Source organism: Diceros bicornis, chromosome 13, assembly GCF_020826845.1.
Source record: "Diceros bicornis minor isolate mBicDic1 chromosome 13, mDicBic1.mat.cur, whole genome shotgun sequence".
Taxonomy (NCBI): Eukaryota; Metazoa; Chordata; class Mammalia; order Perissodactyla; family Rhinocerotidae; genus Diceros; species Diceros bicornis.
The window spans coordinates 13904834-13923596 of NC_080752.1; the positions used below are offsets into that span (position 1 = coordinate 13904834).

Consider the following 18763-nt stretch of genomic DNA (forward strand, 5'->3'; position numbering starts at 1 on the left):
TGTTTCCCTGTTATCCGCTTGGATAGCGATCAAGTGCGAGTCCACCGGGTGGGCGTGAAAGCAAACTTGAGTAGGAAAAAACTAATAGGGGGTCTGACCCAGAAGGAAACCTGATCAGGAGAAGAGGCTCAATTCGGGAAAGAGCTAGCAGGGAAGTACCTGGGTGAGATGAGACTTTCCTGGACGAGAGGCGCCTGGAGGAAACTGCTGGGGAAGGCAGGGCTTTCGTTGAACTCCAGGGGGAAAAGGCCGGTTTAGACAGGAAAGAGGGGGCCCTGAGCGTCTGGCTCGGGAGGGTGACTCTCACCGGGGGAAGCGCGCTGCCCGGCCCGGAGGGCGAGCCTCGTGCGGGGCGAGGGCTGACCCGCGGGTGAGGCTGCTCCGCGCGAGCTCCACAGCTCACCTGGGGTGCGGGCCTGGGATCAGGAAACTTCCTGGGTGGGGGAAAACTAAGTGGAGCGGAGCGGGGACCCCGGGGCACGCGGCACTCAGCTGTGGGGCGCCAGGGCCGGGGGCGCCCCCGACCCGGGCGGGGTCGCGGCTGCCGCGGCGCAGCTGCCGGCTCGGGATGGCGCCCTCCCTCAGTCACACGCACGCTCTCGCTCTCACTACCGGCCGCCCCGCCCGGGCCGAGAGAACCCGCTCGGGTCGGTGAACCGCAGGCGGTGGGGGAGGGGGCCGGGCCGGGGACAGCGGCCGAGCGAGCCCGGCGGGCGGGCGGGCGGCGTTACCTGTGTCAGGGAGAGCTGGGCCGCCGCAGCCATGGTGTTTCCATCATGCACGGCAGGGGAAGGAAGGACGGGCGGACGGGGGCTCGGGGCGGGGAGGAGGCGGAGGGAGCGGCCGGAGGCGAGGCCCGGGCGAGCGGGCGGGCGTCTCCCTTAACTTCGACAACTTCCCTCCTCTCGCCCGCCCCGCCTCGCCCCTCCTGGCCCCGCCCGCCCGCCCGGCGCAGGCCGCGGCGGCGCCCAAATTCTGGCGCCGGCGTTTCCGCCGCCGGACCGGAGCTTGTCCCCTGGGGCAGCCTGGGAAAACCCGGCGCGGACGTCCAATTAGGGCGGACTGGCTGCGGAGGCGGAGGCGACTCTGGATTGTCCTGTGAACTTTAGGCAGGTCACCTACCTACTCTAAACTTCTGCCTCTGCCAAGTGGGGGAAATTATACCGAAAGTCCAGGATGCTTGTGAGGATTAAATGAGATAATGATAGAAAATAATAAAAGGACTTTATGGCAGGCTCTGTGCTACACGCTTTACTTTTGAATTGTATGAATGGAAGGAATTGAAACACAAATAAATTGTACAAATGAGGAAACTAAAACACAGATTAGGTCATACGGTTTATTAGATAGCCGGATTAGAATCCAGGTCTGACTCCAAAACCTTTCATTTAACCATCTGCTATTAGGGTGTGATATTGAAAAAGTCATTTCCTCCAGGAGCCAAAAATCTAGGTGAGAGAGAGAAGAAATACTTTCCTTGCCTGCTTGCCGCCTGCCAAAAGAACCGAGGGCGGGGGGGCAGCCCGGTGACGCAACCGGTTAAGTAGGCGCGCTCCCCTTCCGCGCAGCCCGGGGTTAGTTAGCAGGTTCGGATCCCAGGTACGCATGACGCACCGCTTAAGCCATGCTGTGGCGGCGTCCCATATAAAGTAGAGGAAGATAGACACCGAGTTAGCTCAGAGCCTATCTTCCTCCAAGAAAAAAGGGGAGGATTGGCATCGGATGTTACCTCAGGGCTAGTCCCCTCATAAAAAATTTTTTAAAAAAAGAGCACTGGGACCTGCTCAGGTGCCTGCAGCACTCCTAACTGCTCCCACAGTTCACCTGGCAAACTCCTCCTACTTTGTCAAGGAACAACTCAAGTATCATTCCCTTTGCAAAGCATCTCCCGACCTCCCCAAGTCAGTCACACACTCTCCTCTTCTTTTTAACATTTCTTCCCTACCTTCTGAAGTCATTATCACCTTAATGACTGTTTACATCTGTCTACCCCTCTAGACTGAGAGCTCCTCAATGGCAAAGACTGTTTCTGATATATTTCCATATCCTCAGACCCTAGTATGTGGCATGTACTCAATAAAGGCCTTAGTTTCTTTCTTTTTTTTTTATTTTATTTTATTTATTATTTTCCCCCAAAGCTCCAGTAAATAGTTGTATGTCACAGCTGCACACCCTTCTACTTGCTGTATGTGGGACGCGGCCTCAGCATGGCCGGAGAAGCGGTGCCTCAGAGCGCACGCGGGATCCACACCGGGGATCCGAACCCCGGGCCGCCAGCTGCGGAGCGCTCTCACTTAACCGCTAAGCCACAGGGCCGGCCCATGGCCTTAGTTTCTGCCTGTGTTAATCGTAACACAGCCTACACTTTCTCACGCTGCCATCTGCAGTCGGACTAACCAACCAGTCACTTGGAACTCTCATCTTTACAGGCTTGGCATATATGCCACCTACTTCAAGCAGCCTTCCAGGAACTCCCACCTCACCTCTTAGTTGTTCTGATACGATCCTCATTATACTCTGCCTTGTTTCTACGAGTTAGTTGAGGGCTTTTCGTTACCCCACTAAACTGTAGAATCCTTGAGGACAGGGGGATGACTCACTACTATATCCTTCTCACAGCTTAGACTAGCATAGAGTAGGCTTCAATAATGTTTTTGCCGGCTGGCCCCGTGGCTTAGCGGTTAAGTGCGTGCGCTCCACTACTGGCGGCCCAGGTTCCGATCGCGGGCGCGCACCGACACACCGCTTCTCCGGCCATGCTGAGGCTGTGGCCCACACACAGCAACTAGAAGGATGTACAACAATCTACTGGAGCTTGTGGGGGGGGGGGAAGGAGGAGGATTGGTAATAGATGTTAGCTCAGAGCCGGTCTTCCTCAGCAAAAAAGAGGAGGATTAGCTTGGATGTTAGCTCAGGGCTGATCTTTCTCCCAAAAAAAAAATAATAGTGTTTTTGCCAAGAATTGGTCTTCCTTTCTCAGTCATGGTAGCTTCCCACAACAACAAACCACAACTCTATCAGGCCCTCACCCGTTTCCATTATCATAGCAGTCCCCACTTGACGTACCATGAGGGCCAACTGAACTAGGCCCAGGATGGAGTTAGCCCCACCCAAGTTTTTAGACCTTTACCACCACAGGCAAACCATGCCAGAAATGCCGCCAGAACCCCATGATTCTACTTAGACCCCTTTTACAAGGTCCAGCCACGAAGAGCCAGACATGCAGGTCTGGTGAGCAACCACTTATTCAAGAGAGTCTCCCTTGGCGTCTTTTTGCTGTTATTCTTTTTAACTCAAGGGAGAAGGGGAGATACTGTTTTAAATTACTCCACCTTGGTACATTTATCACCTGTAACCACAACTGATGTTTCTACTTGACTTTCCTATTTTAGATTATCACATTTGAGCTTCACAACAACACTGAAAGGTAGTAATCATCATACCCACTTTACAGATAAGGTAACTGAAGGTCATAGAGGTTAAGTGATTTGCCCAAGGTTATACAGCTAATAACCAAAGCAGTATAGTGTAGTGGAATAAACAAGGCTTAGACAACAGAAACATCCAGGTTCCAATCCCGGCTGTACCATTTACCAGCTGTACAACCTTAGGGTTGTTCTGAGGATGAATGAGATAACATATATGAAAATACCTAAAGATGTAGATACACGAATTTAGTTAAGAAATCCGAAAGTCATGGAATAAATTGCTAATGGAGTACAAATTCACTTGCTATTCAAGGAGACTCCTCCAAACCATATGAGATACAAGATATTACTCTTGGGTGAATAGAGGGAGTCCCTGGTGTACAGAGGTTCCTAGAAAGGCAGTGTGGGGTAGTAAGGAGAATATTGGAGTCACTTAGTGTATGATCTCAGACAAACTCTTTAACCCATTTGAACTTCAGTCTCTGATGTGTAAAAATGAACAAATCATTGTGGAAAATGTTGAGGAAATATAAGAAATTGTTATTGTTATAATTATTGTGTGATGTAAAGTTAAAAACAAGTTGTATTTATACAATATTGCTTTTCACAGTTTATAAATGTTTTTACATACAACATCTAGTACAACTCGTGGAGTCAAATAGGTACATGATAAAAGTCTGTTGAACGGAACTGAATGTATAGTCTCATGTGTAGCTATTTTTTGGATCCTCATTTTATCCCCGTTTCACAGATAAGAAAACCAAGGAACAAATATTTTATAAATAACTTGTTTAAGTAAGGGCCACTTAAAGCAGGTTTGGGCCTTGCTGAAAATAATAGTAATGATAATCAGACTCCTCAGCAAGAGAAGACTAGCTAAAAATCATTAGATGGGAATTGCCCCAGGCCCCCTTCTAGACCCCCAATAATTTGTACTGGCTTCTTTCTCTGCTCATTGGTTCTGGTTTAAATTAGAAACTTAACATGTAGTGGGGGATGGGAGTGATGGTCCAATCTCCCAAAAAGGCCTAGACCTTCTGGAACTGAAGTTTTTTTAATGACACACCAATGACAGATTGCAAATGCATGTCCCAGATCTCATCAAAGCACTGGGTCATATCCCAAATCTAGTTTGAGAGAGTAAAATGTAGCTAATAGAAGATATGTTATGATCTAATTCGTTATAACAAGAATGAGCTTCACGAAGCAGAGGAAAATGACTCACCTGTTTTTTCTAGGGCAATTTAATGTCTCTGGGTCTCTAAGCCTCATATTCCTCATGTGTACATTGGAGATGATAATACCTTGTAAGGATGGTGTAAGGACTAGAAATCATGCATGAGTGTCCTGTCATAGAGCCTGGCCTGGAATAGATGTTCAATAAGTGGTAGTTATAAGGACACCATTCTTCTAGATCAACATTTAACTCTCTACCCCTCAGACAACTCTACAATTGCTAAGTCAGTTGTGCAGATACATTGGCTATAAGAAAGGAGTGCCTTGAACAGCTGACACACACATCCCTGTCATTGGAAAGGTAGATGTTCCCTACGTAAGTAAAGTTGTATCTGATGACTTAAATCTGGATACTGATAACCACCACTAGCTGCTTTCATATGTGTTATTTCATTTAATCCTCCTGACAACCCTATAGGGATTATTATTAATTTTGTTTTACAGAAGAGGAATTTGTCCAAATTCATAGTCACAAGGCTAGGAATTATACATAGATCTGACTCAGATGTGCTTTTTACTAGGGCATGTTGCTAGAGTCCTACAGACGTTGATCACCCCCACGAAGACTTGATAAAATGGGGCTTTGGACCAGGGAAAGCTGAAGATGAGGCTCTGGATTTCTAATAACCATAAATGCAAAGATGATCCTGAAGAGGAGAACTTAGATCATGAACAGCTTGGTCAACAGCCTATCTTTCCATCTTTCTATCCTGCTCTAACTCCCACTCCCTCTCCCAACCTACCCTTATGGGAAACCACGGCTACTTTTATTTCTTTATTTTCCAACTTTTGGAGGTGACTGTCATATCAGCTCTTTATGAACACTACATGTCTGTGATGTCAGCATTTAGAAATGCAGGATGATTAATTGAAACTATGGAAAAAAAAAAACAACTGTGAAGAGCTGTCTGAATATACAAAGAACCAGGTTATTTGCATGAGACTTTGAGAAAGGCCTTCCACATAAATGGTGCTAAGCTCCCAAAAAAAAAAATGATACTACAATTGTAATGGTAATCTGGAGCTCATGCTTCCAAGCTGCTGGTTTCATAAATATAGCCCATTATTGTTCATGTTTGCCCGGGGCAGAAAGAATATGTGAGGCTGCACAATAATAACAATTGTGCTGCACAAATAACTGTCCTTGTGCCAGGGACTGAAAAGAACAAGCAGTAAGAGATTTTTAAATGCCACACACACCCAGGGTGTGATAGGACAGTTCAAAATTGTCGTCATCACTAATTTTTTAGGGCAACAGGGTGTCTTGGGAAGAGCCTGAATTTAGATCTGGGAAGGCCCAGCTCGGTCCAGTCTTGGCTCTGCAACTTCCTGGTTTTGTGACCTTAGACAAGTCAATGAACTATACCAAGCCGTTGTTTCCTCTCCTATAAACTGACGGTAATAATAGCACCTACCTGATAATGCTATTATGATGATTAAATGAGGTTTCATGTGAAAGCAGTTAGTCTGATACTTGACACACAGCAGATACTAGGTAAGCGTTAGCTCCTTTTTTCCTACTGGAGAATATTTAGGTTTAAGAAGACAGAAATAAAACAGGAATCGTTTTTAAAGATCTTCAGTCATTTACCAAAGCCTACTCTAATGGTTTTTTGAAAAAAAATTTATTCACCCATTAGTAATATTTATTGAGCTCTATAGAATAAGGGAGATTATTACATTTATGGCCCAAAAGTTGCATTGGCTTCTACTGAGCAAGCAAATGCAGTTTTACACTTGTCCTATTTTCTTTCCTTTTCCCTTTATTTATTTATTTTTCTTTCCTTATGAAGGGTCCTGGAAGCTATCAGAAACCAAAAGAGCACCATGGGAAAGAAAATATTTGTACTCAAGGCTGTAGGTCCTTTCATCTGCAGATTTCAAAGCATTGTCTCCCTCACTAATCACTAGCCCTGCTTAACATGTGGGAATGCTGAGACACCATCAAAATAAGAAGCTTGCCCTAGATCACAAGGCAAGTCAGTGGATGGGCTACAGAAAGAACAAAGCTGTCCTGTTTGCCAGCCTCAGGCTCTAAAGTAGGACACATGAGAGTCAACAGAGAGGATTCAAGTAATGAGGAGGAAAGTTTGGGGAATTCTGATTCTGTATCTTTGAATCATTGTGGTGACAAGAGCATGGGCTTTAGAGTCAAATTTGACTTCAAATCTCAGCTCAGCTCCTTATTGACTCTGTAACCTCAGTCAAATCATAAATTGTCTTAGTTTCCTTCTCTGTAAAATGGGGATTTTAATTCTTACTTCTAAGGCTTTGGGGAAGGTTAAATGATGAAACTTTTGTGAAAGAGCCTAGCACAGTGTCTAGCGCTTAGCAGGTTCATGTAGTCGGAGAAAACTAAGACACCGTACACCCACATAATGACAAATAGACAACTCTTTCAGGCAAAGATTTTCTAAGCCATAATCACAGTTGTGTCTCAGTTTAAAATGATGACTGTATTGAACATCTCATAACACAAATAGAGGGTGCCTTGTTCATCGGTTTTCTTCCTTGATTCTGTGCTTTCTTTTATAGCCCAAGCCCAACCTATCGACAAGTTTTGTTGGCTCAACCTCTAATATATATCCAAAATTCCAATTCTATTTTCAAAATATATTCCAGATCTGACTATTTCTCACTATCTTCACTACCACCATCATCTTTCTCCTAGACCACTGCTAAAGCTCCTTAACTAACCTCCCTAATTCCGCGTTTGTCCCTACATCTATTCTCCTTATCATGGAGAGAGTGATCTTTTTATTTTTATTTTTATTTTTTTGTGAGGAAGATCAGCCCTGTGCTAACATCTGCCAATCCTCCGCTTTTTTTGCTGAGGAAGACTGGCCCTGAGCTAACATCCGTGTCCATCTTCCTCCACTTTATATGGGACACCGCCACAGCATGGCTTGCCAAGCAGTGTGTCGGGGCACCCGGGATCCCAACCAGTGAACCCCGGGCCACCGCAGCAGAGTGTGCACACTTAACCGCTTGCACCACCGGCCGGCCCCTCAGAGTGATCTTTTTAAAACACAAATCGGATCTTATCATTTCCCTGTTTAAAACCCACCAGGGACTTCTCATCAAACTCCTGACCGTCACCTACAATGGGGCCAGGTCTTTCCAGGTAAAGCATGTGTCAGCAAAGCAAGAAGAGCAAGTATGTTCAGGGCATGTTGAGATGTTTGGTGGAATGGAGTATGGTAGGGATGGTAGAGGAAGGAACTAGCAGAGAAGGATGGAGGAAGTGTTAGGAAATACCCAGAGGCAATCACTGCTGGGCCAGAAGAGGCTCAGAGAAGTGTGTCTGTCTGGAGATTCTCAGAGATGCAAAATCACCCTGGAAGCAAAGGGGACCATTATTGTTTTGTGTTGATGGCATTTTCAAATCTAGGGGCCTTGATTTTTTTTTTTTTTTAAGTTTTTTTTTTTTTATTGATGTTTTACTGGTTTCTAACATTGTGAAATTTTGGGTTGTACATTTTTGTTTGTCCATCACCCCATATATGACTCCCTTCACCCCTTGTGCCCACCCCCCACCCCCACTGCCCTGGTAACCACAGTCCAGTTTTCTCTGTCCATGTGTTGGTTTATATTCCACATATGAGTGAGATCATACAGTGTTTGTCTTTCTCTTTCTGGCTTATTTCACTTAACATAATACGCTCCAGGCCCATCCATGTTGTTGCAAATGGGACGATTTTGTCTTTTTTTATGGCTGAGTAGTATTCCATTGTATATATATACCACATTTTCTTAATCCAATCGTCAGTCGAGGGACACTTAGGTTGCTTCCACTTCTTGGCTATGGTGAATAATGCTGCAATGAACATAGGGGTGCATAAGCCTCTTTGGATTGTTGATTTCAGGTGCGTTGGATAGATTCCCAGTAGTGGGATGGCTGGATCATAGGGCATCTCTATTTTTAATTCTTTGAGGAATCTCCATACCGTTTTCCATAGAGGCTGCACCAATTTGCATTCCCACCAGCTGTGTATGAGGGTTCCTGTTTCTCCACATCCTCTCCAACATTTGTTGTTTTTTGTCTTGGTGATTATAGCCATTCTAACGGGCGTGAGGTGGTATCTTAGTGTTGTTTTGATTTGCGTTTCCCTGATGGTTAGTGATGTTGAGCATCTTTTCATGTGCCTATTGGCCATCTGTATATCTTCCTTGGAGAAGTGTGTGTTCATTTCCTCTGCCCATTTTTTGATCGGGTTGTTTGTTTTTTTGTTGTTCAATTGTGTGAGTTCTTTATATATTATGGAGATCAACCCCTTGTCAGATGTATGTTTTGCAAATATTCTCTCCCAGCTGGTTGGTTGTTTGTTCATCTTGATTCTGGTTTCATTTGTCTTGTAAAAGCTCTTTAATCTGATAAAGTCCCACTTGGTTATTTTTTCTTTAGTTTCCCTAGTCTGGGTAGGCATGTCATCCGAAAAGATTCCTTTAAAACCAATGTCAAATAGTGTGTTGCCTATATTTTCTTCTATGAGTTTTATAGTTTCAGGTCTCACCCTCAGGTCTTTGATCCATTTTGAGTTAATTTTTGTGAATGGCGATAGCACATGGTCCACTTTCATTCTTTTGCATGTGGCTGTCCAGTTTTCCCAACACCATTTATTGAAGAGACTTTCCTTTCTCCATTGCATGTTCTTAGCACCTTTGTTGAAAATTAGCTGTCCGTATATGTGTGGTTTTATTTCTGGGCTTTCAATTCTGTTCCATTGATCTGTGTGTCTGTTTTTGTACCAGTACCATGCTGTTTTGATTACTATTGCTTTGTAGTATGTTTTGAAGTCAGGAATTGTGATGCCTCCTGCTTTGTTCTTTTTCTTTAGGATTTCTTTAGCTATTCGGGGTCTTTTGTTGCCCCATATAAATTTTAGTATTCTTTTTTCTATTTCTGTGAAGAATGTCATTGGGATTCTGATTGGGATTGCATTGAATCTGTAGATTGCTTTAGGTAATATAGACATTTTAACTATGTTTATTCTTCCAATCCATGTGCATGGGATATCTTTCCATTTCTTTATGTCATCGTGGATTTCTAGGGGCCTTGATTTTTAAAAAGCACAGTCAGGAATCTATTTTTCCCTCTCAAAAGAAGGTTGGGTTTATAGTCCAGGAACCCTAACATCAGGACAGCAGTTAAGAGGATGGGCTTTGGAATCAGCCAAATTTGAGATTGAATCGGGGTCCTCCACTTATAAGCTATAACACCATGGACTAGTTATTAAAAGTCTTTGAGTCTCAGTTTTATGCAAACTACATCAGAGTGATTAAGAAAATTAAATGGATAATGATTATAAAGCACTTTGCCCAGTATCTGGCACATGGAAAGAAGTGCTCAACAAATGCGGACTACCACATTATGGTTATGACAATAATGTTTAAGGATTTGACTGTCTTTATAACTGCCCCGTGTTCATTAGCTTTACTAATAAACACTGTCTGTGTCTCTCTCCTAACAGATATTTGAAGTAAATCTGTCAAATTTTAAACATCTGTGGAGACTGTCCCAATTCACGGCAACATTTGGCACTGAAAGATACAAAAAAGGGCATGTACTTGCTCTTGAGGTACTAACCACTCTATCCCCCAGTCCAGAAAATCAAAGTATGTAAATAGTAGAGTAGCATCATGTTTGCATTTAACTGTATATGAATGTAATTATACACCCTCAGTATGCAGTGTTTAAAGAAAGGGTTTTTTGTTGTCATTTTCAATATTGTCTCTATATGCAAGCCAAGGATTTCAGCTGATGCTCAACCAAAGAAGCAAGGATTTGACCTAAGGCTGAAGAAAAAATTGGCTATGTTGACCTTATGCAGACACAATGTATTTCTGTATTATACTGAATAACTTCAAGAATTTTTCAGGGATAATTTTGACAATATACAATTTTTGACTTACTGACCATCAAGCTTAACCTCAAGTAAGATACAACCGTTCTATTTGCAAAATTATACATTATAAGTAGGTAAGATGAAGTAAGTAAATGGTTAAAAGCATGATTTAGTGTCAAACAGGCTTGGGTTCAAATCCTGTCTCTGCCCCTGGGAACCTGGGCAAATTGCTTAACCACTCTGTCCTTCATGTGTGAAATGAGGATGCTAATCCTCACTTCACTGAGCAGTTGTAAGGATGAAATGATGGTAATTTATATAAAGTTTTTAGTACCATGCTAAGTGTACAACAAGCATTCAAAGAGCTACATTTTTTTTGTAATTTTTGCTACATCAAAATGTAGTGGAGTCGGGAAAATCCTCAATCTTGAAGAACTGGATTCAAGAAAACCAATTGTGGGCCGGCCCCATGGCTTAGGGGTTAAGTGCGTGCACTCCGCTGCTGGCGGCCTGGGCTCGGATCCCGGGCGCGCACCTACGCTCCGCTTCTCCGGCCATGCTGAGGCTGAGTCCCACATACAGCAACTAGAAGGCTGTGCAACTATGACATACAACTATCTACTGGGGCTTTGGGGGGAAAAATAAATAAATAAAGTTAAAAAAAAAAAAAAGAAAACCAATTGCTTTTGAAAGGCTATAGGGGCCGGCCCTGTGGCGTAGGGGTTAAGTGCACACGCTCCGCTGCTGGCAGCCTGGGTTCAGATCCTGGGCGTGCACTGACACACTGCTTGTCAGGCCATGCTCTGCCGGCGTCCCATATAAAAAAAAAAAAAGTGGAGGAAGATGGGCATGGATGTTAGCTCAGGGCCAGTCTTCCTCGACGAAAAGAGGAGGATTGGCATGGATGTTAGCTCAGGGCTGATCTTCCTCACACACACACTAAATAAATAAATAAATTAAAAAAAAAAAAGAAAAGCTATAGATCTGAAATTTTATATAAAACAAATTATCCCTATAATTAAATGTCCACCCAAAGGCTATTGTGAGAATTTTTTTTATTATTTAACAGAGAAGATCCTGATTCAAAGATGCAATATTACATTCAAAGATGCAATAATTATCTCAGTCCCATAATGGAACACTAAACAACATCCTGCAACTCCTAGCCTAGCGGGCTTATTTTCAGACTACTCATTAGGATTCCCAAGGACAAGTTTATTGAAGAATGGGACTTATAAAGAACATATCAATGGGCTTCTTTCTATTAATTAATTCCTTCAACGTGTAAGTTTTTAGTACATACTATGCCCCAAGCACTCTGCAAGGCAGAGGAGTCACAAAAGTGAAAAAGACGTAGTCCCCACCCTCAAGAAGCAAAAAGTCTAGAAGAAGTCAGACAAGTAAAATGGCAGTTACAAATACCATGTAATAAAGTTAAAAGAATAAGATCCCAGTGATGTGGAAACACTGGAGGAACACAACATCTGCACTATGGGATAAGGGGAGGCTTCCTAGTAGGAGCTATGTGTAAGCTGAGACCTGAAACATGAGTAGAAATTACCTTGGTGAAGCAAGGGATGGAGGACGGATGGAGAAAGGAGTGTATCAGGCAGCAGGAACAATGTGCACAAAGGCCCAGAAGCAAAAGAGAGCAAGCAGCTGGGAAGAGTATCGTCCGTAATTCAGTTGGGCTAGATTTTAGCTTAGAAGGGTGCAAGGCTAGGATGAGATGCAACCTGGCTTCATAAACTAATGAGAAATGAGGTCTATTTTAAGGGCAATATGGAGTCATTGAAAGGTTCCAAAGGAGAGAAATAAAAATCCAGAATTGTGTTTTAGAAATTTCACTCTCTTCAACATTCTACTGGAGGTTCTAGCTAGGGCAATTAGGCAAGAAAAAGAAAGAAAAGGCATCCAAATTGGAAAGGAAGAAGTAAAACTATTTTTATTCACAGATGAGATTATCTTGTATATGTAGAAAATCCCAAAGAAACAACAAAAGAATCTATTAGAATAAAAAGATTCAGCAAGTTTGCAAGATACAAGATCAATATACAAAAATTTCTATAGAGTAGCAATGACGAATCTGAAAATGAAATTAAGGAAACAATTTTTTTTTACAATAGCATCAAAAAGAAAAAGTACTTAAGAATAAATTTAACAGGGCCGGCCCCGTGGCTTAGTGGTTAAGTGCGCGCGCTCCGCTGCTGGCGGCCCGGGTTCGGATCCCGGGCGTGCACCAACGCACCGCTTCTCCGGCCATGCTGAGGCCGCATCCCACATACAGCAACTAGAAGGATGTGCAACTGCGACATACAACTATCTACTGGGGCTTTGGGGAAAAAGAAACAAATACATAAAATTATAAAAAAAAAGAATAAATTTAACAAAAGAAGTATAAGACTTGTAACTGAAAACTACAAAACGTCATTGAAAGAAATTAAAGACGACCTAAATAAATGGAAAGACTTCTCATGTTCATGAATTAGAAAACAAGTTTGAGATGGCAGACTCCCCAAATTGTTCTACAGATTCAATGCAATCCCTATCAGAATCCCAGCTAACTTCTTTGTAGAAATTGACAAGCTGATTCTAAAATTCCTATGGAAGTGCAAGGGACTCAGAATAGCCAATCTTGAAAATGAAGAACAGAACTGGAGGACTTATGCTTCCTGATTTCAAACTTACCACAAAAGTACAGTAATCAAGGTAGCATGGTACTGGCATAATGAGAGACATATAAATCAATGGACTAGAATTGAGACTTCAAAAATAAGCCCATACATTTATGGTCAATTGATTTTCAACAAGACAATTCAATGGTAGAAAGAATAATCTTTTCAACACATGGTACTGAGACAACTGGATATCCACATGCAAAAGAATGAAATTGGGCCCTTGCCTCATACCATATTCAAAAACCAACTCAAAATAGATCATTGATATAAATATAAGACCATAAAACTGTTAGAAGAAACTGAGTTTCTTAACTATAAAACTCTAAGAAGAAAACATAGATCTAAATCTTCATGACCTCACATTTGGCAGTGATTTCTTTTTTTTTTTTTTTTCTCCTTTTCTCCCCAAAGCCCCAGTAGATAGTTGTAAGTCATAGTTGCACATCCGTCTAGTTGCTGTATGTGGGACGCGGCCTCAGCATGGCTGGACAAGCAGTGCGTTAGTGTGCGCCCAGGATCCGAACCAGGCTGCCAGTAGCGGAGCGCGTGCACTTAACCGCTAAGCCACGGGGCCTGCCCCAAAATCTTTTTCTTTTTTTTTTTTTGTGAGGAAGATCGGCCCTGAGCTAACATCTGCCAATCCTCCTCTTTTTGCTGAGGAAGACTGGGCTAACATCCATGCCTCTTTTTGCTGAGGAAGACTGGGCTAACATCCATGCCCATCTTCCTCCACTTTATATACGACGCCGCCACAGCATGGCCTGACAAGCGGTGCGTGTGTGCGCAAGGGATCCGAACCTGCAAACCCCGGGCTGCCGCAGCTGAGCATGCGCACTTAACCGCTGCTGCCACCAGCCGGCCCCTGACAGTGATTTCTTAGATGTAACACAAAAAGCATAAGCAATAAAAGGAAAAATAGGTAAATTGAACTTAATCAAAATTAAAAACTTTTGTACTTCAAAAGACACCACCAAGAAAGTGAAAAAACAGGGGCCAGCCCCATGGCGTAAGCGGTTAAGTGCGTGCGCTCCACTGCTGGTAGCACAGGTTTGGATCCCAGGCGGGCCCCCATGCACTGCTTGTCAGGCCATGCTGTGGCGGCATCCCACATAAAGTGGAGGAAGATGGGCATGGATGTTAGCTCAGGGCCAGTCTTCCTCAGCAAAAAGAGGAGGATTGGTGCGGATGTTAGCTCAGGGCCGATCTTCCTCACAAAAAAAAAAGAAAGAGTGAAAAAACAATCCAAGGAATGGGAGAAAGTATTTTCAAATCACATGTCTGATAAGTGAATTATCCAGAATATATAAAGAACTCTTACAACTCAACCAATTAAAAAATAAGTAAATGATTTGAATAGATATTTCTCCAAAGAATATATACAAATGGCCAAAAAAGTGCACAAAAAGATGCTCAACTTCATTAATCATTAGAGAAATACAAATCAAAACCACAATGAAATACTGCTTCACACCCACTAAAATGGCTATGATTTTAAAAATGGACAATAACAACTGCATATCCACATACAAAACGTTGAAGTTGTTGAGATTATTGCAATAATTCAGTGTTGGCAAAGATTGGAGAATTAGACCCCTCAGACATTGCTGGTGCAAATATAAAATAGTACAGCCACTTTGGAAAACAATTTGGCAGTTCCTCAAAGAGGTAAACACAGAGTTACCATATGCCCCAACAATTCTATTCCTAGGTATATAGCTTAAAGAATTAAAAACATATGTCCACAAAACTTGTATATGAATGTTCATAGTGGCATTATTTGTAATAGCCAAAAGTAGAAACAACCCAAATGTCCATCACTGATGAATAGATACCCACACAATGGAGTATTATTTGGCTCTATACAGGAGTAAAGTACTGATATGTGCTACAGCATGGATGAACCTTGAAAACATTACGCTAAGTGAAAGAAGACAGACACAAAAGACTACATATCATACGATTCCATCTACATGAGATGTCCAGCATAGGCAATCCGTGGAGACAGAAAGTAGATTAGCAATTGCCAGGAGCTGGGAGAAGGGGGAAAGGAGAGTGACTGCTAATGGATACAGGGGTTCTTTTCGGGGTAATGAAAATATTCTGCAATTAGATAATGGTGATGGTTGTGCAACTCTGAGAATATACTAAAAACCACTTAATTGTACACACGCACACACAAAAAGAAATGTCACTCTGGCTCTGTGTAAAGGATGGAACAGTGGGGTCAAGGAGGCTTTAAAGAGATCCAAGTAAGCATTATTGAGGCCAAAACTATAGCAGAGGCAGTGGTGATAGACTTAAAAGGACTGATTATAGGGATATAGAGAAGGCAGTATATCACAGTGGTTAAAGTTGTGGGCTTTAAAGGAAAACACCCCTTGATTCCAGCTTCAGCTCTGCCAGTTGCTAGTTGTGTGATCTGAAGCAAATTCCTTAGCCTATTCCTTAGCCTCAGTTCCCGCACCTATGAAATGGAGGTGATAAAAATAGAATCTACCTCATAGGGTTATCATGAGAATTTGTTCATTAATTTTAAAAATAGTTATTGAGTACCTACTATGTGCTAGGCACTGTTGTAGGTACTGAGTATACAGCAGGAAACAAAATAGACAAAACTCTGTCTTCATGTAACTTATATTCCAATGGAGGAAGAGTGACAATTATATTAACTATATATAAAATTATAAATAAATAAATTATATGTATATATAGGTATATAAATATAATCCTGAGTTGATAAGGAGAAAAATATATCAGGGAAGGAAGAAAGATAGGTGGGAGCATATATGAGAAGGGGAAGGGGTTGAGATTTTAAGGGTAGTCAGAAAAGTCCCCGTGGATAAGGAAACATTTGCAAAAAGACTTAAAGTAAGAGAGTGACCAAGAGTATATCTAAAGTGGGGAGCAATCAAGGTGAAAAGAACAGCAGATGCAAGGCAGGGTGTGCCTGGTGGTTTGAGAAACATCAATGAAGCCAATATGGCTGGAGCAGAGTAAGGGAAAAGATGAATAATTAAGAAAGGAAGTCAGAGAAGTTATAGTGTCCCATATCAAGTGGGGTCTTATAGGCCATTTTAAAGACTTTGCCTTTTACTCTGAATGATATGGAAAGTTACTGGAGGGTTTTGAGCAGAGGAAGAATATCATATAGCTTGGGTTTAAAAAAGATTATTTGGGGGGCTGGCCTGGTGGTGCAAGCGGATAGGTGCGTGTGCTCCGCATGGGTGGCCTGGGGTTCACCGGCTCAGATCCGGGCATGCAGTGACGCACCGCTTGTCAAGTCATGCTGTGGCGGCGTCCCATATAAAGTAGAGCAAGATGGGCACTGATGTTAGCTCAGGGCCAATCTTCCTCAGGAAAAAAAAAAAAAAAGAGGAGGATTGACATCGGATGTTCACTCAGGGCTGATCTTCCTCACAAAAAAATAAAATAAAATAAAAAAGATTATTTGAACTATTATGGGAAAAATAGATCACAGGTAAACAAGGGCAGAACTCAGTAAAACAAATATGTGATTGTTGCAATAATCTGGATATGATGATGGCTTGGGGCAGCGTGTTAGCATTATGTGGGAGAGGTGGTAAGAAGTGGTCAGATCTATATATATTTTGAAGGTATAGCCCACTGGATTTGCTAATAGATTAACTGTGAGGTATGAGAGGAAGAAAAGAATTGAAGATGATGCCAGATTTCTGGCTGAGCAACTGGAGTGATGGAGTTGCCTTTTATTGAGATAGGGAAGACTGTAGAAGAAACTAATTTAGGGAAAACATCAGGAATTTGGCCTTGGACTAAATTTGAGATACCTTTTAGACATCCAAGTTGAAATGTCAAGGATGGAGTTGGAATAAGAGTCTGGAGTTCAGGGGAGAGGTCTGAGTTGGAGATACAAATTTGGATGTCATTAGCATATGGGAGCGTTTAAAGCCATGAAACTGGGTGAGACCATCTGTACAGTGAGTGTCTATAGATCCAAGAAGTCCAACTAGTGAGCCCTGGGCCACTCCAATGTTAGAGATTACAGAAATGAAGAGGAAATAGCAAAGGAGACTGAGAAGGAACAGTGAGTTTAGAGGAAAACCAGGAGAGTGTGGTGTCTGTCCTGGAGCCAAGGAAGAAGTGTTTCAGGAAGGAAGTAAGCAAATGTTTCTAATCTGATCATAGAGCTAGTTAGATGAGGACTGAGAATTGACCTCCAGATTTATCAACATGAATGTCTTTGGTGACATTGGCAAGAACCGTTCCAGTTAAGGGAAGGAGTAAAGGCTGATTAAAGTGGGCTCAAGAGAAAATGAAAGGAGAAAACTTGGAGTCAAGGGATATAGATAATCCTTTAGAGACGTTTAGCTGAAATGGAGAGCAGAGAAATGGTGTAGTAGCTAGAAGGGAATATGGAGTCAAGAAAGGATTCTTTTTTTTATAATTTTATTTATTTATTTATTTTTCCCCCAAAGCCCCAGTAGATAGTTGTATGTCATAGTTGCACATCCTTCTAGTTGCTGCATGTGGGACGCGGCCTCAGCATGGCCAGAGAAGCGGTGCGTAGGTGCGCACCCAGGATCGAACCCGGGCCGCCAGCAACAGAGTGTGCGCACTCAACCACTAAGCCACGGGGCTGGCCCGAAAGGATTCTTTTTTTTTTTTTTTTTGTGAGGAAGATCAGCACTGAGCTAACATCCGTGCTAATCCTCCTCTTTTTTTTGCTAAGGAAGACCGGCTCTGAGTTAACATCTGTTGCCAATCCTCCTCCTTTTTTTCCCCAAAGCCCCAGTAGATAGTTGTATGTCATAGTTGCACATGCTTCTAGTTGCTGTATGTGGGATGCAGCCTCAGCATGGCTGGAGAAGCGGTGAGTCAGTGTGTGAGTGGGATCCGAACCCGGGCTGCCAGTAGTGGAGCACGCGCACTTAACCGCTAAGCCACGGGGCCAGCCCTGTTATCTCTTTTTAAACAATGTATTGCCATATGCCCATTCACTTTCTTTCCAATGGCCTTCAACTCCATTCCCCAGTGTTGGTAGGAAAGTCTAACATGTGAACCCTTAGGGTCCTGCCAGAAAGCTCCTGCCAGAAATGGGTGAGAAATAGGTTAGATATGATCAGAACTATCCTGTCCGGAGCATTAGGACCAGTTGAAATGGATGAGAGCTGAAGGTGAATAGTCATATCTTCCCAGGGGAGAGGAAGACACAAGGGGCACAGTCTCACAACTGAGGTGTCACAGTTCTTTCAGGAACTCCATATCCATACCAATGGTGTGGTCAGTGTCTTGGCAAGCTATATTTATGGTGTCATTTGAAAATATCAGAACCTCTGTCGTCAAAACTGACCAGACAAGTGTGAAACCATTACTTTCTCTACCATGTCAAGGTGGCTTTGGCCAAGCCCCTTCCCTCCTCTGGACCCAAGGTCCTGTCTATAAATAAGGGGGCTGGATTTATCCTTCTCTATGATCCCTTCCAACTCTGACATGCTCTAATTTTTCTATTGTCATATAACTCACAACGTGTGCCAGGCATTTTCCTAAGCACGAGACCCTTAGAAAAACCTCTCCTCTCCCCAAACCTCTGTCATGA

At 42.9% G+C, this 18763-nt stretch overlaps 1 protein-coding gene across 6 annotated transcripts in view; it reads right to left on the reverse strand.

Annotated features, from left to right (window-relative positions):
• The window catches only part of EPS15 (epidermal growth factor receptor pathway substrate 15), a 136660-nt gene extending 135826 nt beyond the window's left edge, over positions 1-834 (reverse strand). For all 6 annotated transcript variants that reach the window (XM_058552390.1, XM_058552387.1, XM_058552389.1 and 3 more), the window contains exon 1: positions 732-834. In XM_058552390.1, the coding sequence (XP_058408373.1) occupies positions 732-764 (33 nt within the window). In that variant the 5' untranslated portion in view covers positions 765-834. The remainder of the gene's footprint in view (positions 1-731) is intronic.
• Positions 835-18763: the final 17929 nt, after the last annotated feature.